This window comes from Oncorhynchus masou, chromosome 12, assembly GCF_036934945.1.
Source record: "Oncorhynchus masou masou isolate Uvic2021 chromosome 12, UVic_Omas_1.1, whole genome shotgun sequence".
Taxonomy (NCBI): Eukaryota; Metazoa; Chordata; class Actinopteri; order Salmoniformes; family Salmonidae; genus Oncorhynchus; species Oncorhynchus masou.
Window position 1 is genome coordinate 38,211,032 of NC_088223.1, and position 24,840 is coordinate 38,235,871.

General features: G+C 47.0%; 1 protein-coding gene across 1 annotated transcript in view; it reads left to right on the forward strand.

Annotated features, from left to right (window-relative positions):
* Positions 1 to 24,840, forward strand: part of LOC135550031 (microtubule-actin cross-linking factor 1-like) — a 264,531-nt gene that overhangs the window by 227,105 nt on the left and 12,586 nt on the right. Inside the window, 32 exon segments of the mRNA XM_064980467.1 lie at positions 231 to 397; positions 715 to 874; positions 1,329 to 1,655; positions 2,037 to 2,121; positions 2,287 to 2,513; positions 3,147 to 3,353; positions 3,746 to 3,973; positions 4,331 to 4,549; positions 4,755 to 4,958; positions 8,516 to 8,741; positions 10,579 to 10,805; positions 13,694 to 13,816; positions 13,999 to 14,100; positions 14,322 to 14,423; positions 14,626 to 14,799; positions 15,186 to 15,341; positions 15,679 to 15,876; positions 16,200 to 16,328; positions 16,678 to 16,866; positions 17,062 to 17,217; positions 17,978 to 18,184; positions 18,337 to 18,456; positions 18,605 to 18,774; positions 19,117 to 19,276; positions 19,956 to 20,150; positions 20,420 to 20,692; positions 20,843 to 21,031; positions 21,134 to 21,245; positions 21,516 to 21,676; positions 21,853 to 22,015; positions 22,213 to 22,367; positions 22,541 to 22,615. Of these exon segments, the coding sequence (XP_064836539.1) occupies positions 231 to 397; positions 715 to 874; positions 1,329 to 1,655; positions 2,037 to 2,121; positions 2,287 to 2,513; positions 3,147 to 3,353; positions 3,746 to 3,973; positions 4,331 to 4,549; positions 4,755 to 4,958; positions 8,516 to 8,741; positions 10,579 to 10,805; positions 13,694 to 13,816; positions 13,999 to 14,100; positions 14,322 to 14,423; positions 14,626 to 14,799; positions 15,186 to 15,341; positions 15,679 to 15,876; positions 16,200 to 16,328; positions 16,678 to 16,866; positions 17,062 to 17,217; positions 17,978 to 18,184; positions 18,337 to 18,456; positions 18,605 to 18,774; positions 19,117 to 19,276; positions 19,956 to 20,150; positions 20,420 to 20,692; positions 20,843 to 21,031; positions 21,134 to 21,245; positions 21,516 to 21,676; positions 21,853 to 22,015; positions 22,213 to 22,367; positions 22,541 to 22,615 (5,586 nt within the window).

Consider the following 24,840-nt stretch of genomic DNA (forward strand, 5'->3'; position numbering starts at 1 on the left):
CTCCCCTGTAACTATTCCCCAGGTCGTTGCTGCAAATGAGAGTGTGTTCTCAGTCAACTTACCTGGTAAAATAACGAATAAATAAACTGTTTTACACCGAAATCCTAGAATCAGCGACTCTTCTGGTCTTGAATATACCCCTAACCCTAATATACATGCAGAACAAAAGAGTATGAGAGTTGGTATTATTTGTGGTGTTGAACGTCCCGTCTCTGTCTCTCATGTTCCAGCTGTTACAAAGACTGCTGGACGACCGCAGAGCCACTGTTCAGATGATCCAGGGAGAGGGAGAGAGGATCGCAGCCACGGCCGAGACACAGGACAAAGACAAGATCCAGAAACAGCTGGAGAGTCTGGGAGAGAGATGGGACGAGCTGCTGGAGAAAGCCAGGGCAAGGTAACGTACATTATTGTATGGACACACTACACATAGGATATGATATGGTCATCATTCATCACGTACATGCACCACAGTCAGTGACGACATCTCAACACCACAGAAAGACTCTTACCCATGCATAGTATACACACACACACACACACACTAGCCTACCTACAGAATGCATTTCCATTACTGCTGTACACAACCCACACATTCCTGACTGTCGTGTCTGAATCCTTATTTGGATCCACGATAAGACGTTGATATACAAAGGCGACCCAAACCCTCACCCCCTCTCTCCCTTCTTCTCCCTTCTCCTCCCGCCTCTGCAGGCAGTGCCAGTTGGAGGATCTGCAGGCGCTGGCACTTCAGTTCCACGAGGCGGTGGAGCCTCTTGGAGAGTGGCTGAGTGCCACCGAGCGACGCCTGAGCACCGTCGAGCCCATGGGAACCCAGACTTCCAAGATCACCCAACAGATTACAAAACACAAGGTAACGTGGTTGACGGTGTCACAAGGTGACGTGTCCCGGCTCGAAACACGGGTTGTGTTTTCGGTTTCCTTTGAGGAAAAGAGGTGAATGAGGACAGAAATGAGGGTTTAAGTCTCTGGAATGAAACTAGGGAGACGAGGATGGTACCAGAATACACAACTGTTTACTTTCCATTGAGAGAAAGGGAAGCCCAGGCTCAACAATTTTCCCCTCAACATTTTGATATGATATGATTTGATATCAAATATATATTATATTTCATTGAACCTTTTTTGTTGTTTATGATTTTGTTTTTCTTGTAAAGTTATCATACATATTTGGCTTTCCTTCGTTCCTTCTGATTTCTCATTCATTATGATTTCTCATCTGCATCCTCATCTTATCCTTTATTTGTTCCCTATGTTTTTCTTCTGTTCTCCTTCACTCCTCCCCCTCTCCGCACACACCACCCCAGGCCGTCCAAGAGTCCGTCTCCTCTAGAGGATCCGAGGTCAACCGCCTCGAGGCCCTCGGCCAATCCCTAGCGCCCCTCAGCTGCGCGGCCGACCGCGATTGGCTGAGGGAGCGTGTGGGGGCGGTGCGGCTAGGCCACTCGGAGCTCAGTGATTGGTGCCGATGCAGGGCCGTCATGCTGGAGCAGGCCCTGGCCAATGCCCAGCTGTTTGGGGAGGATGAGGTGGAGGTGCTCAACTGGCTGGCTGAGGTGGGCCAGCGGCTGGGACAGGTGTCTGTGCAGAGCTACCAGCCAGGGGTCCTCACCCAGCAGCACAAGCACACACTGGTACGATGCTATGGTCTAGACAGGGAGTAAGCTATTCATTAACACAGAGTGGTAGGATACTACCGCACTACCGCAGGGAGTATTGTATTGGCTAGTACTGTCTAGACATTGAGTAGCAATAGGAATGACTCGTATTACGTTCTACGGATGTCAAACTCGTTCCACGGAGGGCAGAGTGTCTGTGGGTTTTCGCTCGTCCCTTGTAATTGATTGATGAATTAAGGTTACTAATTAGTAAGGAACTCCCCTCACCTGGTTGTCTAGGGCTTAATTAAAAGTGGAAAATCAAAAACCTGCAGACATTAGGCCCTCCATGGAATGAGTTTGACACCACTGCTCTATAAGGTGTTCATTCTCTTTCTCTCCACCTTCCCCCATCAGTCCCTGAATGAAGAGATAGTGAGCAGGAAGAAGCAGGTTGACCAAGCCGTCAAGAACGGACAAGCCCTGCTCAAGCAAACCACCGGTGAAGTACAACCTCTAACTCTGGATACTACTACTAATCTCCCTTCCCTGATTCTGGACCAGCTCTCCCCTAGCCCACATCTAACCATCTCTCACTAGCCAAACAGCCAGAACTGTTCCTGGACATGTCATTTTATAAAGGAATATATGTTGTTCACCCCTGCAGGTGAGGAAGTTCTACTGATCCAGGAGAAGCTGGACGGTATCAAGTCTCGCTACGCTGAGATGACGGGCGGGAGCAGCAAAGCCCTCCGCATCCTGGAGCAGGCACTGCAGCTGAGCACGCGATTCGCCAGCGCCCACGACGACCTCAACCACTGGTTAGACAAGGTGGAGGCGGAGCTCAATGTCATGGAGCCCGACGCCACGCCAGCCTATCAGGACAGACAGAAGGTAGGGGACTTTTTTTTTATGTTAGCCCCTTTTTTTTCTCCCCAATTTCAGGATTATGATCTTGCCTCATCGCTGCAACTCCCCAACGGCCCGGGAGAGGCGAAGGTCGAGTCATGCGTCTTCTGAAACATGACCCACCAAGCCGCGCTTCTTAACACCCTCCTGCTTAACCCGGAAGCCAGCCGCACCAATGTGTCGGAGGAAACGCCTTTTAAACTGATGACCGTGGTCAGCCTGCCCACCACAAGGAGTTGCTAGAGCGCGATGAGCCAAGTAAAACACCCCCGGCCACAACCTCCCCTAACCCAGACGACGCCGGGCACGGCCAGTGACGACGCAACACTGCAATGCAGTGCCTTAGACCACTGCACCACTCTGGGAAACCCCCAGGGGATGTTTTCTTAACAGTTTATTATACAAATATGCTGTGAATATACCGTGTATTGTGTTTTGCAGTCTGCAATTTTTCCAGATGTTCAGTGGTCATTTCAATGAATGATTTACCCAATGATTCTTGAAGAATAACTTTCTTTTTCCTCTCATGCGGTTATTTGTTTTTAACACTGTAGTTCAAGTCGGACTTATATCTTGAGTTGAAGATACTCAATCTGTGTGCGTGTGTTTCTCTCCCAGGAGCTGAAGTGTGTGTCGGCGGAGAAACGTCTGGTTTTGGACACGGTCAACGAGGTGGGCAGTGCCCTCTTAGACCTGGTGCCCTGGCGTGCCCGCGAGGGCCTAGACCGCCTGGTGGCTGACGCCAACCAGCGCTACCGAGCGGCGGACGAGACCATAACCCAGCGGGTACAGCTGGTACAGGCTGCCGTCCAGAGGTCACAACAGGTACTGCAATGTGACTAAATGAAATCAACGTTTATTGGTCGCGGACAGACACAAGTTGGTGCTCCGTTCAGGGATCGTATACAGTGGATGAGGGTGTTGATAGTCAAAGGTGGGCCAAATTGTATAAGTTCAGGATTTGAATATTTGAATAGCTTCATTCTCTGGATCGATCTTTGTCTGTAGAAGTAATCCGTGAGGTTTCTGCTGACATTGTCAACAAGAGGATGACGCTAATGTTGTGGCATTTCCCTCTAGTCTTCTCTTAGCATTTAGGTGGCTGTGTGTAATGCCAACCAGCTAACGCTGCTGTAAATGCTAATAACGTCTCACTCTGTCAGTATGGGGAGCCTGAGTGTGCCGGTGCTAACTGTGTGTATCTCTCTGTGCCTCAGTATGAGGAGGCGGTGGACGCAGAGCTGACCTGGGCTGGGGAGACGGAGAGGAAGCTGTCCTCCCTGGGTCCTCTGAGTCTGGAGCCTGACGTCACCGTGGCCCAGCTACAGGTCCAGAGGGCCTTCAATATCGACATCATCCGACACAAAGACACCGTGGACCAGCTACTCCACACCAGGGACGACATCCTGGAGACGTGCAGCGACCAGCAGAGAGACGCTCTGGTGGTGAGGAGAGAGGGACAAAGGAGAGGGTTTAGGGAGCGAGGAAGAGGGTAGAGAAATGCAGGGAGTCGGAGGGAATGGTGAAAGGCAGACCAAGACGCCTTTTGTAACATACTGTGTGCAATGACTCATTTAAGAAAAGTTAATTCACAGGAAATTCAAATGACATGACTTATGTATTTATTAGATTCATATTATAATATTATTAAATATTATAAACAAGGAGGGAAATATTGGGTTTTGTGCTTGAAGTTAAAGCCTACAACATTAGTACACAAAATGTGAACTATTCCAGTGGTTTTTGCCTAGTTACCAAATGTGAACCATTCTAACCTCTTTTCTTCCCCTCGCTCTCCTCAGGTGAAGACTGACTCGCTGACTGCCCGCTACGAAGTGGTGAGCCAGCGGCACCAGGAGCGTTTCTCAGCCCTGGAGCAGGCCCAGGTCCTGGTGGCCCGCTTCTGGGAGACCCAGGAGGAGCTGGAGCCCTGGCTGGGGGAGACGGAGACCCTTATCGCCCAGCTGCCCCCACCTGCCATCGACACCGAGGCCCTGCGACTACAACAGGAGCAGATGAGGGTGAGGAGGAGGCTCTAATTGCTTTATTTTAACTAATGTCCTTGTGAAAAAATGTATCATGTCGAATGAGTTCTTCACACTTCTACTTTCTTTTTCCTGTCTCCCTCATTCACTGTGGTACTCCAACTGTACCACTCTCTCAATCACACTGTCCATCTTCCTCTATACTTATTTTCCACTCTTTCTCCCTCCATCTTTCGTCCAGCTCTTGAGGGAGTCCATAGCGGAGCACAAGCCCCACATCGACAAGCTGCTGAAGATCGGCCCCCAGCTGGCCGTTCTGAGTCACCAGGAGGGGGCCACAGTGAGGCAGCGCTACAGCGACGCCGAGACACGCTACGCGGCCATCAAGGAGGAGGTCAAGGGTCGCGCCGCCACCCTGGACGAGGCTGTGTCTCAGTCTGCGCAGGTATGGTTTTGTAAAAGTGAATTTGAAATCGGTTTGGGGCTCGAAAGTGTGTCAATTGTTGAAGCTTGTGTCTGCCGATTGCTACCCCGATAAAACCAAGCTTCCGGCATCCATATGAGGAAATCTGACGAATTCCTTATATGGATGCCGTAAGCCTTGTTGTGTCCATATTTGGAAGTCTCAAGATTTCCTAATACAGATGCCGCACGTGCCGCCTAGCTGCTAATGGCAGGACGAGGTCCATGTAACGTTACCACTCCAGTCTGTAGTGGAAGAGCAGTGTGAAGGTGTTAGGCATTGGCTGAAGTGTCGTGGGATTTCTGTGACCAATGCTCAAGCTATAGTGTGATGGTGCATTGGACTCCTGACTTGGAGCTGTTCTCTCTTTTTGCTCATTTCCATCAGAATGGAAGAGAACTAGACCATGTTGACTTATTATTTCACTCCCAAGAGATGTTGCCGTGATCTTCAAAGGTCTTGGTCATAATACGATAGTAGAGTAGTAGCAGTCTCTGTTTGCTGAAGCTACACAGCTTCATTGCTACACTTGCGTGTCAGTGAATATTTCCGTAAGAAACATTCACATTTTATTTCAGTTAGTTCTCTTGTCAAATGCTCTCTCACAGCACGTCATCTCATAAGTCATGAGCCACGGGTTGATTATCGAGGAGTGCTCAGCTGATTGTTGCTGCTGTTGATATTGCTTGGCCAGAGTGTGTGCATGTCACTGATCTAACACAATGTGTTGTTTCTCCACCTCCCATCCCTAATGGACCATATCACCCACTCCTTCTCTCTATGCATCCCTCACCTTTCTCTCTCTCTCTTTTCATTCCTCCTAAACGACCGACCTCCATACCTCTCTACCCCCTCCCTTGTGCCTGACATTTCCCCCTCTCCTCGCACTCCCTCCATCCCTCCCTCCCTCCCTCCCTGGTTTGCTCCATCCATCCCTCCATCCCGCCTCTCACCCATTGTGGATGTGCTGTGTGTGTTCACCCACAATTTCCTCCATCCGTCGTCACTGCCTACTGCAATCACCCAGCTGGTAGAGGTAAGACCACTGACTGACCTGTACTGTGTTACTGATGCCAACCGGCCACAACGTGACTTAGTTATTAGAATTCCTTCCTGCGTGAACCTTGTGTCTAGGCGGAGACAACCCGCTATACCTCCCAAGTATACTTTGTCCAATGTCTCTCCTCTTTCTCAGTTAGTGTGTTTTTGATATTTTTGTGAATTGGCAATTCCTGTCCTTTTTAGTAGCTTTAGGCTTGTCCTCTTCTCTGTTCCAGTCCATGTTACCCGTTTTGACATTGCTCAAATGCAGTTATTTACCAAAGACTACCATATCATCTTTATCACCCACCACTTAGTGAGGCTGTGGTAATAGTTTGTGCTGATTTTGAAATTTGTGCCCAGTATTCCGAATGAAGTAAACTTTATTCATGTCTAGTAAATACATCTATTGTACTCCCACATCTTGAATCACATGACCCTCCAAGTATCCAAAATTACGTGGTTTTGTTCGGGAAGGATCTCTGCATTTTCACACTGTCAAAATGTCCCCTCCGAATACATACAGTGGGGCAAAAAAGTATTTAGTCAGCCACCAATTGTGCAAGTTCTCCCACTTAAAAAGATGAGGCCTGTAATGTTCATCATAGGTACACTTCAACTATGACAGACAAAATGAGGGAAAGAAATCCAGAAAATCACATTGTAGGATTTTTTATGAATTTATTTGCAAATTATGGTGGAAAATAAGTATTTGGTCACTTACAAACAAGCAAGACTTCTGGCTCTCACAGACCTGTAACTTCTTCTTTAAGAGGCTCCTCAGTCCTCCACTCGTTACCTGTATTAATGGCACCTTTTTAAACTTATCAGTATAAAAGACACCTGTCCACAACCTCAAACAGTCACACTCCAAACTCCACTATGGCCAAGACCAAAGAGCTGTCAAAGGACACTAGAAACAAAATTGTAGACCTGCACCTGGCTTGGAAGACTGAATATGCAATAGGTAAGCTGCTTGGTTTGAAGAAATCAACTGTGGGAGCAATTATTAGGAAATGGAAGACATACAAGACCATTGATAATCTCCCTCGTTCTGGGGCTCCATGCAAGATCTCACCCCGTGGGGTCAAAATGATCACAAGAACGGTGAGCAAAAAATCCCAGAACCACACGGGGGGACCTAGTGAATGACCTGCAGAGAGCTGGGACCAAAGTAACAAAGCCTACCATCAGTAACACACTACGCCGCCAGGGACTCAAATCCTGCAGTGCCAGACGTGTCCCCCTGCTTAAGCCAGTACATGTCCAGGCCCATCTGAAGTTTGCTAGAGAGCATTTGGATGATCCAGAAGAAGATTGGGAGAATGTCATATGGTCAGATGAAACCAAAATAGAAATGTTTTGTAAAAACTCAACTCGTTGTGTTTGGAGGACATAGAATGCTGAGTTGCATCCAAAGAACACCATACCTACTGTGAAGCATGGGGGTGGAAACATCATGCTTTGGGGCTGTTTTTCTGCAAAGGGACCATGACGACTGATCCGTGTAAAGGAAAGAATGAATGGGGCCATATCTTGAGATTTTGAGTGAAAACCTCCTTCCATCAGCAAGGACATTGAAGATGAAACGTGGCTGGGTCTTTCAGCATGACAATGATCCCAAACACACCGCCCGGCCAACGAAGGAGTGGCTTCGTAGGAAGCATTTCAAGGTCCTGGAGTGGCCTAGCCAGTCTCCAGATCTCAACCCCATAGAAAATCTTTGGAGGGAGTTGAAAGTCTGTGTTGCCCAGCAACAGCCCCAAAACATCACTGCTCTAGAGGAGATCTGCATGGAGGAATGGGCCAAAATACCAGCAACAGTGTGTGAAGACTTACAGAAAACGTTTGACCTCTGTCATTGCCAACAAAGGGTATATAACAAAGTATTGAGAAACTTTTGTTATTGACCAAATACTTATTTTCCACCATAATTCGCAAATAAATTCATTAAAAATCCTACAATGTGATTTTCTGGATTTTTTTTCTCATTTTGTCTGTCATAGTTGAGGGTGTACCTATGATGAAAATTTACAGGCCTCATCTTTTTAAGTGTGAGAATTTGCACAATTGGTGACTGACTAAATATTTTTTTGCCCCACTGTATAAGTATGTGTAATAATAAGAATGAAAGCCTTAAAAGGCTCTGCATGGGCAATCCGTTGTCAACAGTGGCTGTACAGCATTTACTGCCACACGGTCTCTGTAGAAGACAGGCCGTTCATACATCATTGCACTTTGAAGAGCCGCTGTGAAGGAAGTGAGTTTGTGTTAATACAGGACCTCCCACCGACCAATCATGTCAATGCGGAGCTATACGGAGCCCTCTGCATTGTTACAGAAATTGGGAGGCACGCGGCATCGTCGTATGGCACTCCGGAGGCTCTGCATTTGCGTCACACCCTCCATACAGAGCCTCTGGACAGCATTGCTGGATCGAGCATAAAGCTGCTATTAGTCACGCAACCCACCTTATCTTCTTAACACCCCCCCCCCAGTTCCATGACAAGATGGACCCCCTATTGGAGACCCTGGAAGGGGCTGTGCAGCGCCTCCGTTCCCCTTCTCCCGTGGCGGCGGAGGCGGATAAGATCCGGGAGCAGCTGGCTGAGCACAAGGCTACCGGCCTGGAGCTGGACAAACTGCTGCCCTCCTTCTCTGCCCTGTGTGCCCGTGGCGAGGAGCTCATCAGTAGAGCAGCCCACGACGATCCTGCCGCTGAAGGTAAGGGCCTGAAACACACACACAGATGAACACACACACTTACACTACCAGTCAAAAGTTTAGACACACCAACTAATTTCTGTGTTTTTCTTTATTTTAACTATTTTCTAAGTTGTTGAATAATAGTGAAGACATCAAAACTATAAAATAACACATATGGAATCATGTAGTAACCAAAAAAGTGTTAAACAAATCAAAATATATTTGAGATTCTTTTGCCTTGATTGCAGCTTTGCACACTCTTGGCATTCTCTCAACCAGCTTCACCTGGAATGCTTTTCCAACAGTCTTAAAGGAGTACCCACATATGCTGGGCACTTGTTGGCTGCTTTTCCTTCACTCTGTGGTCCGACTCATCCCAAACCATCACAATTTGGTTGAGGTCGGGGGATTGTGGAGGCCAGGTCATCTGATGCAGCACTCCATCACTCTCCTTCTTGGACAAATAGCCCTGACACATCCTGGAGGTGTGTTGGGTCCTTGTCCTGTTGAAAAACAAATTATAGTCCCACTAAGCCCAAACCAGATGGGATGGCGTATCGCTGCAGAATGCTGTGGTAGCCATGCTGGTTAAGTGTGTCTTGAAATCTAAATAAATAATTGTCAGTGTCACCAGCAAAGCACCATAACACCTCCTCCTCCATGCTTTAAGGTGGAAAATACACATGCAGGGATCATCCGTTCACCCACACCGCGTCTCACAGACACTGCAGTTGGAACCAAAAATCTCCAATTTGGACTCCAGACCAGAGGACAAATTTCCACCGGTCTAATTGCTCGTGTTTCTTGGCCCAAGGAAGTCTCTTATTGATGTCCTTTAGTAGTGGTTTCTTTGCAGAAATTCAACCATCAAGGCCTGATTCACACAGTCTCCTCTGAACAGTTGATGTTGAGATGTGTCTGTTACTTGAACACTGAAGCGTTTATTTGGGCTGCAATTTCTGAGGCTGGTAACTCTAATGAACTTACTTGTGTCACACAAGGACAAACATGCATCACAAAGGGATACACACACACAACCACCCCTAGGTGGAGACAATGACTCATACACAGGACCTCCGTGTAGGGAGAGGGGCGAAATCAATACATGCACACACTCCCACTGTATTACAATGATCCCACTGCCAAACCTGATTCGTCACATTTTTGTATTCAACAAAGTTTATTTTAAACACAGACACCCAGAAACACATAGGCGGAGATTCACAAACAGTTAAGAGCTTTTGAGGACTCCCAGCACACATGGCGACACTGCCATCCCCCGCCAAAATGTCTCAGTACATCACTTTATAACTATGAATGACTGCTCTGTGCAGTGGGAATGTAGTCTACTGACTGGTTCTGTAAAAGACTCCACTGTTGATGTTGTCACTAGATGGCCATGCTAGAAGGGACAAAAGCAGCAATAACATCAGAAATGATAAGCAAGTACATTTACTATTTGTTGTGGTTAAGTTCAGGACTTAATAATAATACTAATTAATAATAACTTGTTATTACATAAAATTCCTCCATCTTTACATAGCTAATAGCAAATCGTGACAACTCTATCCTTTCAAGCATGGACAAATAACACCACACTTCCAGATTTATTCCTATCTCTCCCATCCCCCTCTTTCCCTGGGGCGGCAGGGTAGCCTTGTGGTTAGAGCGTTGGACTAACCGGAAGGTTGTGAGTTCAAACCCCCGAGCTGACAAGGTACAAATCTGTCGTTCTGCCCCTGAACAGGCAGTTAACCCACTGTTCCCAGGCCGTCATTGAAAATAAGAATGTGTTCTTAACTGACTTGCCTGGTTAAATAAAGGTAAAATTAAATTAAAAATTTCCCCCTCCCAGCCGTGCATTCCCGTCTCCTGCGTCTGCGCTCCCTGTGGGATGAGATCCGGCAGAGGGCTGAGGAGCGGGAGGGGAAGCTGACTGACGTCTTGGACCTGGCTGGGAAGTTCTGGGCCGACATGGCGGCGTTACTGAGCACGCTCCGTGACTCGCAGGACATCGTCAGGGAGCTGGAGGACCCCGGGGTGGACCCCTCACTCATCAAACAGCAGATAGAGGCGGCAGAGGTACGTGTGGAGAGGGGGATGGAGGGTTACTGAGAGAGGAGGGTAGAGGTACGTGTGGAGAGGGGGATGGAGGGTTACTGAGAGAGAGGAGGGTAGAGGTACGTGTGGAGAGGGGGATGGAGGGTTACTGAGAGAGGAGGGTAGAGGTACGTGTGGAGAGGGGGATGGAGGGTTACTGAGAGAGAGGAGGGTAGAGGTAGATGGAGGGTGACAGAGAGAGGAGGGCGGAGGTACGTGTGGAGAAGCGGATGGAGGGTGACAGACAGAGAGGAGGGTAGAGGGGGATAATGGTTATTGAAAGAGAGGGAAAAGGTGGAGAAAAGATATGGATGCATAGTGCATGTTTGCAGCAACACTATTGAAAATACAAGGAAAGCATAGCAATATATTCAGAAGCTAAAATGTGGAGGAATAGTCTTCTGTGGTATAAATATGGGACCAGACAACACACTAAGAGAGAGGGGGGAAAGAGAAGATATGAATTAGTTGTGAAGATAAAGAGGAGACATATGAAGGGATGGTGCCAGCATGTTAGTAGCTACAGTTGAAGTCGGAAGTTTACATACACCTTAGCCAAATACATTTAAAATCTGTTTTTCACAATTCCTGGCATTTAATCCTAGTAAAAAATCCCTGTCTTTGGTCAGTTAGGATCACCACTTTATTTTAAGAATGTGAAACGTCAGAATAATAAAGAGTGATGCATTTCAGCTTTTATTTCTTTCATCACATTCCCAGTGGGTCAGAAGTTTACATACACTCAATTAGTATTTGGTAGCATTGCCTTTAAATTGTTTAACTTGGGTCAAATGTTTTGGGCAGCCTTCCACAAGCTTCCCACAATAAGTTGGATGAATTTTGGCCCATTCCTCCTGACAGAGCTGGTGAAACTGAGTCAGGTTTGTAGGCCTCCTTGCTCGCACACGATTTTTTACATTTACATTTACATTTAAGTCATTTAGCAGACGCTCTTATCCAGAGCGACTTACAAATTGGTGAATTCACCTTCTGACATCAGTGGAACAGCCACTTTACAATAGTGCATCTAAATCATTTAAGGGGGGGGGTGAGAAGGATTGCTTTATCCTATCCTAGGTATTCCTTGAAGAGGTGGGGTTTCAGGTGTCTCCGGAAGGTGGTGATTGACTCCGCTGTCCTGGCGTCGTGAGGGAGTTTGTTCCAGGGTTACTGAGAGAGGGTAGGAGAGGATTGGGGGGCCAGAGCAGCGTTGGAGAGGGGGGAAGGGTTACCAGACGTGTAGAGAGGGGGATGGAGGGTTACTGAGAGAGAGGAGGGTAGAACAGTTTTGACTGGGCTCAGTGGTAGGGAGGCGAGCAGGCCAGAGGTGGATGAACGCAGTGCCCTTGTTTGGGTGTAGGGCCTGATCAGAGCCTGGAGGTACTGCGGTGCCGTTCCCCTCACAGCTCCGTGGAGGCAAGCACCATGGTCTTGTAGCGGATGCGACTTGAAAAACTGGAAGCCAGTGGAGAAGCGGAGGAGCGGGGTGACGTGAAGTTCTGCCCACAAATTTTCTATACGATTGAGGTCAGGGCTTTGTGATGGCCACTCCAATACCTTGACTTTGTTGTCCTTAAGCCATTTTGCCACAACTTTGGAAGTATGCTTGGAGTCATTGTCCATTTGGATGACCCATTTGCCGCCAACCTTTAACTTCCTGACCGATGTCTTGAAATGTTGCTTCAATATATCCACATAATTTTCCTACCTCATGATGCCATCTATTTTGTGAAGTGCACCAGTCCCTCCTGCAGCAAAGCACCCCCACAACAGGATGCTGCCACCCCCGTGCTTCACGGTTGGGATGGTGTTCTTCTGCTTACAAGCCTCCCCCTTTTTCCTCCAAAGATAACGATGGTCATTATGGCCAAACAGTTCTATTTTTGTTTCATCAGACCAGAAGACATTTCTCCAAAAAGTACAATCTTTGTCCCTTTGCAAAACCGTAGTCTGTTTTTTTATGGTGGTTTTGGAGCAGTGGCTTCTTCCTTGCTGAGCGGCCTTTCGGGTTATGTCGATATAGGACTCGTTTTACTGTGGATATAGATACTTTTGGACCTGTTTCCTCCAACATATTCACAAGGTCCTTTGCTGTTGTACCTGGGATTGATTTGCACTTTTCGCACCAAAGTACGTTTATCTATAGGAGACAGAACCCGTCTCCTTCCTGAGCGGTATGACAGCTGCGTGGTCCCATGGTGTTTATACTCGCGTACTATTGTTTGTACAGATGAACGTAGTACCTTCAGGTGTTTGGAAATTGCTCCCAAGGATGAACCAGCTTGTTGAGGTCTACAATTGTTTTTCTGAGGTCTTGGCTGATTTCTTTTGATTTTACCATGATGTCAAGCAAAGAGGCACTGAGTTTGAAGGTAGGCCTTGAAATAAATCCACAAGTACAACTCAAATTGACTCAAGTGATGTCAATTAGCCTATCAGTAGCTTCTAAAGCCATGACATAATTTTCTGGAATTTTCCAAGCTGTTTAAAGGCACAGTCAACTTAGTGTATGTAAACTTCTGACCCACTGGAATTGTGATACAGTGAAATAATCTCTGTAAACAATTGTTGGAAAAATTACTTGTGATGCGCAAAGTAGATGTTCTCACCGACTTGCCAAAACTGTAGTTTGTTATTTACAAGAAATTTGTGGAGTGGTTGAAAAACAAATTTTAATGACTCCAACCTAAGTGTATGTAAACTTCCGACTTTCACTGTATGTAACGGCCTGTATAGCTTGCAATGTATTTGTACTGTAGTTAGCTCAGCGGTAGGAAGGGGTGCGAATGTGCAGAGGTAGTTACTGATGATTGTGACTACTGTTGGGTTGTCTGATCTGTCCAAATATGAATTCTGTTTCTCTCTCTAAGGCCATCAAGGCCGAGACAGATGGGCTGAGGGAGGAGCTGGAGTTTGTACGAACCCTTGGGGCTGAACTCATCTTCGCCTGTGGAGAAACAGAGAAGCCTGAGGTCAAGAAGACCATTGACGAGGTGAGGAGGAGTACAGGATGAAAACCTCAAGACTTAAGACAGGATCAAACCAATCGAGAACATACGAGAACATAATCATTAATGGACTCAGTGCGTTGTCTCTCTTGTGTCTACGTTCTCTGTTTTAATTGTATTGCGATATATGTTTCATCTTTCCTCTCTTCTCTGTGTCCGTTTCTCAGATGAATGTCGCCTGGGAAGGCCTGGACCGGACGTGGAGAGAGAGGATGGAGAGGTTAGAGGAGGCCATGGCTGCTTCTGTGCAGTACCAGGATGCATTGCAGGTCAGTGTCCCAGAATGCATCAGTCTTTTAGCTCAGTGTGTATGAGAATTAAATCATTTGAATTAAATCATTTGGTATTTATTGCACTGGTTATTTCAGAAAGTAGATGCTTAGAAATGTATCATGTCGTGAAGTAGAGGAATTTATAAGTATCTAGACATAGATCGGCATTATAGTTTTCAGAAGTTAGATTGACTCATTTGTGTGTGTGTGTGTTGCAGGGCATGTTTGACTACCTGGACAACACAGTGATCAAGCTCTGTGACATGTCCACTGTGGGCACTGATCTGGGAACTGTCAAACAGCAGATTGAAGAGCTCAAGGTTTGAATCATAATTGACTTTTGTCACGTAGCTCCGATATAAATAGTATACTTAATATATTCCAATATATGTTTTTATCATCCTCCAAATATTTATATTAATTATTGTACTTAAAAAACTCTTGGTCATAAAAGTGAACTATCACTTTAATGATAAGTGAACTGCTAGTGCAGGCCTGACTCCTCTCCTCTCCTTTGAGCAGCACTACAAGGTGGAGGTGTACCAGCAGCAGATAGACATGGAGAAGCTGTGCCACCAGGGGGAGCTACTGCTCAAGAAGGTCTCGGACCAGAACGACAGAGACATGATCCAGGAGCCCCTCACGGAGCTCCGACACCTCTGGGACAACCTGGGGGACAAGATCATCCACAGACAGGTACACAAACTATGCCTTGGCCTGTTTTACCCAGTGACTCCCTAACTATTTTACATTAAGGGCAGTAGCTCTCCAGCCCCCTGTCTAAAAGAATACCTTCAGAACTCCGGGCCTCTGGAACTCAGACTCACTGTTGGCTAGTAGTGCCACGCTGTTGTAGTGAACCTAATATTTTACAAATCAAGTTTGTCAGTTAAAGACATAGAAATATGGATTCTATTTTTTATGGTTACACACGCATAATAGATTGTACCATTACAAGTTGTTGTGATGATATTAAAATACATTGATACCTCAGATATGTACATTATATTACACCTTGCAGTGCAATACAATCCAACATGGTTTTGGAATAACCACTGTTTTCCCTATTCTGTTTCCTACAGCATAAGTTGGAAGGGGCTCTCCTGGCTCTAGGTCAGTTCCAGCATGCCTTGTCTGAGCTGCAGTCCTGGCAAAGTCACACCCACGCCACCCTGGACACACAGAGACCCATCAACTCTGACCCCAAGGCCATCGAGATAGAACTGGCCCGACACCACGTACGTCTACCTCTCTACGTCTATGCCTCCCACACTCTTACTTATCCTCCGTTTCTTCTTCACGCCTTCATTTCTAGATGACCAGTTTCCCAGACCCACATTAAGCCAATCCTGGACTAAAAAGTCCTCTCAATGAAGGATCTCCATCGGGAAATCGGTCTTATTAAGCCTACCTCTCATCTCTCCTCCATATCACCCTCACTTCTCTTATTTTCCCTTAAAGATTATGCGTGGAAGCCGTTTTGAGCCAGAACGCTTGCTTCACATCAATTATTGCATTGGAGAGGTGTAACCAACACACCCTCCCTCCAACTCTCTCTCTCTCTCTCTCGTTCAGGTGCTGAGGAACGACGTGCTGTCCCATCGCTCCACGGTGGAGACGGTGAACGCGGCGGGGGCTGAGCTGCTGGAGTCCAGTCCCGGGGAGGAGGCCAACCACCTCCGCGACCAGCTGGACCACCTCAACCGCGGCTGGGAGAACCTGCTACTCAAGACCCAGGACCGGCAGAAACTACTGGAGGCCGCACTGCACAAGGTAGGAAGGATCGAGGCGGACTGGGCTGGTTACTGTCTCACTGAGCTTAGCGAAATGAAAGAATGACACCATTTCTATCCATTTCTTCTTCCCCCTTCCTGTAATTCTATTTCTATATTATGAGTTCCCATCTTGAACAAATATGATTATCACGTTGCACTAGCAAAAAGGTTATTTCACAGTTAAGTAAAGGTTTAAAAATGGTACAAAATCTTAACGGAGCTAAAACCAACGGGGCAAATGATTGAAGCACTGCCATTAACGCGCAACTCATGACTTCCCCTCTTGTTCCCTCTCTCCCTTCCTCCTCCCTGGTCGCCCAGGCGGAGGGTTTCCATGGTGAGCTGGAGGAGTTCCTGCAGTGGCTGAGGAGGACAGAGAGCCAGCTGTCTGCAGCCAAACCCACAGGTGGCCTGCCTGAGACGGCCCGGGAGCAGCTGCAGCAGCACCTGGTAATACTGGGGATACGTTGCCCACACATACACTAGATACGTGATGAAGACAACACACGGTAAAGGAGATAGATGTTGTGATGCTGCACCCTGTTCCATACATACACTACAGTAGATATGAGTCACTGTCTACTATCTAATCTGTATACAGGTTGTTTTTGCCCATGTGTTAACGGGTGTGTTAGACATGCACAATACATAACTAGCGAACACCTGTTGTTATTGGGTGGCTCCTCAAAGTATCGAATTCCTCATTCCAAACCATGGCCTCGTGTTTTTTTACCATTCATTATCAAGGTTATTCATTGTTCATTCATTCAACCCTTTGAAAACATCTGTCTCTCTATAGGAGCTTCAGACCCTGTTGGCCCAGCGCGCGGAGCAGTACAACCGGCTGCTGGACGCGGGGGAGTCCATGTTGCTGTCCCGCGGGGGGGAGGAGGGCGGCCCCGGGGCTGGCACGACCCAGACCCAACAGAACTTGGCCCTGCTGCAGAACAAGTGGGCCAGCCTGAACACCAAGATGGATGACCGCAAGGTAAGAGAAGAAGCTTCTGTTCTGAGACATGAATGAAGGGCTATAAGTAAGAGCATGTGTATTTGTATATGTATGCAATTAGGTACCTAATAAAATGTATAGAAAAACTCTGTTTTACATAGGAAGTGTATTGTTGCAGGAGCAATTTTCAATATTACCATCAACCATTTCACTGACCTCCACCCCCCACCCTAGGCAAAGCTGGACGAAGCGGTGTCGCTGGCCTCAGGGTTCCAGTCCTCCCTCCAGGACACCATCAACTGGCTGACCCAGGCTGAGCAGACCCTCAACATGGCTCAGGCCCCCTCCCTCATCCTGGACACCGTCCTCTTCCAGATAGACGAACACAAGGTGGGCAATTTCGGCACCATAGAAGTTTAGAGATCCTATGCTGTGCTATACTATATTGGTGAGTACAAGGATAGAATACATGTTTCCCGAGCGGCGCAGCGGTCTAAGGCACTGCATCTCAGTGCTTGAGGTGTCACTACAGACCCGGGTTTGATCCCAGGCGGTGTCACAACCAGTCCTATAGGTTGTGGCACAATTGGCCCAGCGTTGTCCAGGTTAGGCGAGGGTTTGGCCGGAGGGGCTTTACTTGGCTCATCGCGCTCTAGCGACTCCTTGTGGCGGGCAGGGCTCCTGCAGGCTGCAGAACATTTCCTCCAACACACACATGTTAAGAAGCGTGGTTTTGCTGGTCATGTTTTGGAGGACGCATGACTCGACCTTCGCCTCGCCCGAGCCCGTTGCAGCGATAAGGCAGGATCGTTATTGGATATCACAAAATTGGGGAGAAAAAGGGAGTAACATTAAAATAGGAAAAAAGGATAGAATATACTTAACTGTAATTCACATAAATATATTCAAATGTAGTATTGCAGTTAAGTTGACTCATCATATTCATCAGACATTTTGCAGACTTTCCCTTCCACCCTTCCCTTCTTACACTCCCTTCTGTTTTGTTAGCTGGTATGTGCTGATGAGCATGTGCATATACAGCTAATATCATAGCACCCAGAACCAAATGAGCCTATCAATGTAATGTTAAGGCGGTCACGAGGGAGTTATGCGACTAACACGCTCTCTGTCGATCTCTGTTCCCCCCTAGGTGTTTGTGAATGAGGTGAACACCCACAGGGAGCAGGTTTTGGCTCTGGAGAAGGCCGGCTCTCAGCTGCGTTTCGCCAGTCTGAAGCAGGATGTGGTTCTGATCAAGAACCTTCTGCTGAGTGTACAGGCCCGCTGGGACAAGCTGGTGCAGAGGTCCCTGGACCGCGGCAGACACCTCGACGAAGCCCGCAAGAGGGCCAAGCAGGTATGAGAGAGGGTTTGAAATGCTTTCTCCATATGTTCACGAGTCACTTTACCCTTCACCAAATGGATGCTACACGGCAGCCATTTTGTTTCAGAAATCACCCTGCAAATCAATTAGAGGTGGTCAACCAGTTTCTCTCTCCCTCCCTCTAGTTTCATGAGGCTTGGAGGAAACTGTCAGACTGGCTGGAGGAGGCTGAGAGCCGGCTAGACTCGGAGCTGGAGATCTCCAACGAGCCAGACAAGATCAAAGTACAACTGACCAAACACAAGGTACAGTAGGAGTCTCACTGTATGGGTCTTGCATGGAAATAATAGGATTCTGAGCGGTTCTCACACACAATTGACACAATATACGGTTAAGCTGCATTATGTAGACCCTCTGTTCTGGTATCCTTAACTACATATCTCCCCCCCGAAGGAGTTTCAGAAGGCGCTGGGTTCGAAGCAGCCGGTGTATGACACCACAGTGAGGTCTGGTAAGGCCATGAGGGACAAGACCACGCTGCCCGAAGACACCCAGAAACTAGACCACCTACTGGGGGAGGTCAGGGACAAGTGGGACACCGTCTGTGGGAAGAGTGTTGAGAGGTGAGGGGGAAACTCCATGCCAATTGCTTTATTACAATGAATATTATGGTAGGGTTTTCCAACTCCAGTCCTGGAGAGCTACTGATTGTGCAGGTTTCTGTTCCAGCACTAAGTAACACACCTGATTCGGCTAATTCTGGTCCTGATTAAACCCCACTATTATTGATTATTTATTTGAAACAAGCTTGTTAAAAGCAGGGCTAGAACAAAAGCCTGCAAACTCAGTAGCTCTCTAGGGCGCTGCCATATAGAATACTGGACCTTAAAAGAAAAGTTCAAATAACGATAGCTACAATTTCAATGTAATGTGACAACTGACCTTTCCCTCTGTCTCTCATCAAGGCAACACAAGCTAGAGGAGGCCCTGTTGTTCTCGGGTCAGTTTGCTGAGGCCCTGCAGGCCCTGGTGGACTGGCTGTACCGTGTAGAACCCCAGCTGGCTGAAGACCTGCCAGTCCACGGAGACCTGGACCTGGTCTCCAACCTCATGGACTCACACAAGGTATTTCTTTATTTATGAAACCGCAATGTTAGACTATTAGTTACCATTGGTTAAAAAAGCCATTCATACCAGAGACTCTGGGTTCGCGCCCAGGCTCTGTTGTAACCGACCGGGAGGTCCGTGGGGCGACGCACAATTGGCCTAGCGTCTTCCGGGTTAGGGAGGGGTTGGCCGGTAGGGATATCCTTGTCTCATCGCGCACCAGCGACTCCTGTGGCGGGCCGGGCGCAGTGCGCGCTAACCAGGTCGCCAGGTACACGATGTTTCCTCCGACACATTGGTGCGGCTGGCTTCTGGGTTGGATGCGCGCTGTGTTAAGAAGCAGTGCGGCTTGGACGCCTGACTTTCAACCTTCGTCTCTCCCGAGCCCGTACGGGAGTTGTAGCGATGAGACAAGATAGTAGCTATTAAACAATTGGATACCAAGAAATTGGGGAGAAAACGGGGTAAAATTTAACACACACAACAACAACAAAAAGCCATTAATTGATTTGCCCAGTGGCGCATTGCCCAAACATCATTACATTTGAATACTTATTTCTCAAACATTACTCTATTTTTTTCTTATTGAGGACCAATGTAGTATATATTCATTCATAATAGTTATATCGCCCTGCTCTGTGTTTAGGTTAACATTGTTTCCATGTTGTTTGACCACTGTTTGGTTTTGTCTCCTCAGGCCTTCCAGAAGGAGTTGGGAAAGAGGACAACTAGTGTTCACGCCCTGAAGCGCTCAGCCAGAGAACTGATGGAGACGGGCCGCGACGACACCGCCTGGGTCAAGGTTCAACTGCAAGAGCTCAGCAACCGCTGGGACACAGTCTGTGCCCTGTCCGTCACCAAGCAGACCCGTCTTCAGCAGGCCCTCAAACAGGTCAGTTAGGAAGAAGAAGCCAAGTGGCTGTGACATTTTTGTTTTTATGTATTAACACAATACTTGGAAGTTACAAAATATCATTTTTTTTATGACCATTTCATGCACAGGTACAAATCCTTTCAGTCCATCTGTTATTTGATGAATGGTGTCTGTGCGAGCACAGTGCAGTATATATAATACCTTAAACTGGACCGCAGAATCGCAATAAAACTGAGAACCTTTTTCTCGTTCCTTGTCATGATCCCTCTGTCACCCGTCTCACTCAGGCGGAGGAGTTTCGCATGGCGGTGCAGCTGCTGCTGGAGTGGCTGTCCGAGGCGGAGCAGACGCTGCGGTTCCGCGGCGTGCTGCCTGAGGAGGCGGAGACTCTGCAGACGCTGCTCCACACCCACCGGGACTTCATGGCCACGGTGGAGGAGAAGAGGACCGACGTGAACCGGGCCGCGGGACAGGGCGAGGCCATCCTCACCACGTGCCACGCCGACTGCATCACCACCATCAAACACTGGATTACCATCGTCCGCTCCCGCTTCGAAGAGGTAGGTGGGCTGGAGAAGGGGAGAGGGATGAATAGAGATAAGAGGGGGGGGGGGTAAATATTTTAAAGTCCTGCTGGGCCAGAGAGTCATGGAAATTGTTTAAAATATTTAGTATTTCACCCATTTAATTGGTGCATTTGGCTTCTGCAGGTCCTCACATGGGCCAAACAGCACGAGCAGCGTCTGGAGACTGCTCTGACAGAGCTACTCAACAACGCCACGCTATTGGAGGAGCTGTTGTCATGGCTGCAGTGGGCGGAGACCACCCTAGTCCAGCGTGACGGAGAGACCCTTCCACAGGACATCCCTCAGCTCAAAACACTCATCACAGAACACCAGGTGGAAGGAGCCTACTTTTCTCAAACCCTCATTGGCTTAGTCGCTATGATAATTATCACTCTTTCTGATTGGCTGTGTCTCACGTCAATATATTGTTCCCAGGTGTTTATGGAGGAGATGACCCGGAAGCAGCCTGACGTGGACAAAGTGACCAAGACTTACAAGAGGAAACCAGCAGAGCCCCCTAGCAGCCTCGCTGAGAGGAGAGGAGCTCGTGTGTTACCTTATTTTACCTCCCAGAGATGCATGGATATTATATTATACTAAATACATATGAATACATATCGACCTAGGAATGCATAAGCGAAGATATACAGTGGGTGCCTAACCCCCAAACATTCACAATCCATCCTGACAGACTTCACTGATGGAGAAACACAATAAAAGTCACCAAAATATGGTCAAACGTTCCATCAAGTGTCCTCAACATTTAAACCCATGTAATCCACCGTAATCATGACACCTCTCGCTTCTCGCCCTACAGGTAAAAACCAGCAGCAACAACAGCATCAACAACAGGCGGCAATGCAAGTCGCCGGGGGCAACCCCCGCTTGACTCAGCTATGCTCAAGGTGGCAGCAGGTGTGGCTGCTTGCCCTCGACCGCCAGCGGAAGCTCAACGACGCCCTCGACAGGCTTGAAGAGGTATTGTAGCGTCCCTTGATCTCCCCTATTAGAGCCGTAGAGGGCTTGGAGACCGCGAGTTTCAGACCTGTTTTTTCTCCTGTATGCTGTCTTGTCAAAACAGACACATGATTTCCTCTAAGTATATTGCTCTTCCTCATTTGTCTCACATTTATGTTCGTTGTCTTTGTCCCCAGCTGAAAGAGTTTGCCAACTTTGACTTTGACGTGTGGAGGAAGAAGTACATGCGCTGGATGAACCACAAGAAGTCGCGCGTCATGGACTTCTTCAGACGCATCGACAAGGACCAGGACGGAAAGATCACTCGCCAGGAGTTCATCGACGGCATCCTGGCCTCAAGTATGTTCTTCAGAGCTAGCTACACATCGTTAGCGCTGTTCTTTGCTCATAGCCTGCTCCAACTTAAACTGTAGTCAAGTCCTACATCTTGGTCATAAGTCCTACATCTTGGTCATAAGTCCTACATCTTGGTCATAAGTCCTACATCTTGGTCACAAGTCCTACATTTTTTTCTGACTGTTGATTGTGCTGTGCAGAGTTCCCCACCAGCAGGTTGGAGATGACGGCAGTGGCAGACATCTTTGACCAGGACCGAGACGGTTACATCGACTACTACGAGTTTGTGGCGGCGCTGCACCCCAACAAGGACGCCTACCGGCCCACCACCGACGCTGACAAGATAGAAGACGAGGTGAGGAACACACACACACACACACGTGTATATATCCAGATATTAAAAATTACACTTATTTTTGAACAACAAAGCTGGGCCTTTGACTTGTCCAGTCCAATAGCAACTCCTAAATTGGAGGTTAATGGAGCCAGTCTTGTGACTTTCCCTCTTTCTCCTTTCTCACTCTGCAGGTGACCAGACAGGTGGCACAGTGTAAATGTGCCAAGCGGTTCCAGGTGGAGCAGATAGGAGAGAACAAGTACAGAGTAAGTCCTCCTCAGCCAGTGGCTGTGTATATTTACCAACAGTTAATCAACACGCTATTATATATTGTCTGCGTACTATGACTTAGTATTAGGTATGAGATATTGTATTTTTAAATGTAGATAGGCCAGAGCAATTACAAGGTGAGTTACACCTGAGGCTACAGTGCTGTGGGCGTAATATTGTTTAAAGAAATAGCTTAGACAGCTTCTACTTAGCGAAATACAGTTTTCAGATGTTACTTGACAGAGTGAATCTTGGTAATGTTAAGAATGTGTGTGTTTTAAATTGTTGCATTTGCAGTCATGGTGCGTCTAGGGCTGCGTCTGAAAATGGCACCCTATTCCCTATATAGTGCACTACTTTTGACCAGGGCCCTGGACAAAAGTAGTGCACTATATCGGGAATAGGTTGCCATTTTGGACACAGAATAGTTTTTGTTCTGATGCTGGCTGTGTGTCACTACTTCTTTGAGCACCAATAACTGCTGTGGTTGAACTAACAAATGACATCACTCCATTCCTCACGTATTTAAATGCCAGCCAATAACAGTAGCACTCATCTGTATCCATGGAAATATTGGGCTTTGTAAGCCAGCTTCTCTAAGCTTTGTCATATACTCCTATAACAAGGTGGTCACATTGTTGATAATTACTAAGAAACCGGCGGGCCAAAAAAGAGCGTCCCACGGGACATATCTGACCCGTGGGGCCGTATGTTTTGCACCCCAATGCTCTTTAACATATCATATATCTCTAGTCACAGCACTAAGGGATTGATATGCCGTGTGTGCTTCCCACCAACAAACTAATATGACCATAATAAATATCACTTCTACGCCATCACAGCTCCAGGATTAGCAACTACTACCATTGTTGTTTTGTGTGAACTACATCATCATTGTCCGTGGGTTAATGATATCCAGTGTCTGGCCAGAGACACCGCACTATAAACTAACTGCACTGAGCTCCAGTCACGTTGTCACATGGCATCACACACCTCCCTGTCTGTCTTGACTGTTCTTGTGTATGTTTGTCTGTCTGGCTTCACTCTTCATTGACTTATCCATCTTGTTTTGTCTCTCGAGTGGCACTTTAACCACACTGTGACAGATAGGAAATAAGATCACCTATAGTGTCCACGTCATTCAAATTCCACTGCATCCTTTTGCTTTTTCAGGCAAATTAATTGTTGGTTTTAATGGCTCTGAGACAAGTAACTACAATATGAATTGTAAAAAGTCTTAGTGAAGGATATACAGTATGTGTGCATAGAGTAAGCTACAGTTTATTTCTCTATCCAAATGAGGTCTTATCCGATGACAGGTTTGAGTTTGAAATATTTGTCTCTCCATGTTATTTCACTCTTTCTCTTCTTCTTTCTCTTTGTTTATTCCTCCTCCATGTCTGCTGGATTTATTGTAGTTCTTCCTTGGAAACCAGGTAAAGTTGACTCGCGTGTTCGGTCCTTTGAAATCTGCTTCCTGGATCTCCACCAATGCAGGGGCCTCAATTCGACGCCACACAAAAAACAAATGCTGCCATGGTGACAATGCATTTCATGTTTGACCGATCAAATGTAGCACTACACTGTTGGTGCGAATCATGGAAGTGGGTTTCATAGGGCATTGAGTTGTTTCTCTTGGTGTGATTTTGCAGATTTGGTTTTAGTTTTGAGAATGACTTCGATTTGGCAAACTGGAATGGGTTATAATGATAAGGGCGATAATACCTGATTCTATTGGCTTTGGACTGTGGAAATTGGTGAAATCATGCTGTTCTGAGAGTAATTATAAATTCATCTTGGTCCCATATCTGTTTTGTGCTGTCTTGCCAACTCTATGGTCATTGTCACAATGACCATAAATTACCAAAGAGTTGACGAGATAGCACAAACGGAGCCAGGCTAATCAAAGATAGTTCTGACTTGGTATTGCTTCATAGAGTTCTGCTTGCTGGGTGATGGAGCAGTTTACCATAGTAACTCTGAAGTGTAAATGTCATTCTGCATGAAACAAAGTTGAGTGTTGGGTATAATTAAATATTTCAGAGATGTTTTGATTGTTGGGTAAGCTGGGCTTTTGACAAATGGGTGATTTTAGTGGTATCGTCATTGCATGGGAGTTGGAGTATAATTTGCATGGAGTGGCGTACCCTTGTTCTCAGACTAGTATGGGCTGCTGTGTATAATGACTATGGATTCTTAATTGTTATACTTTGTGACTTGA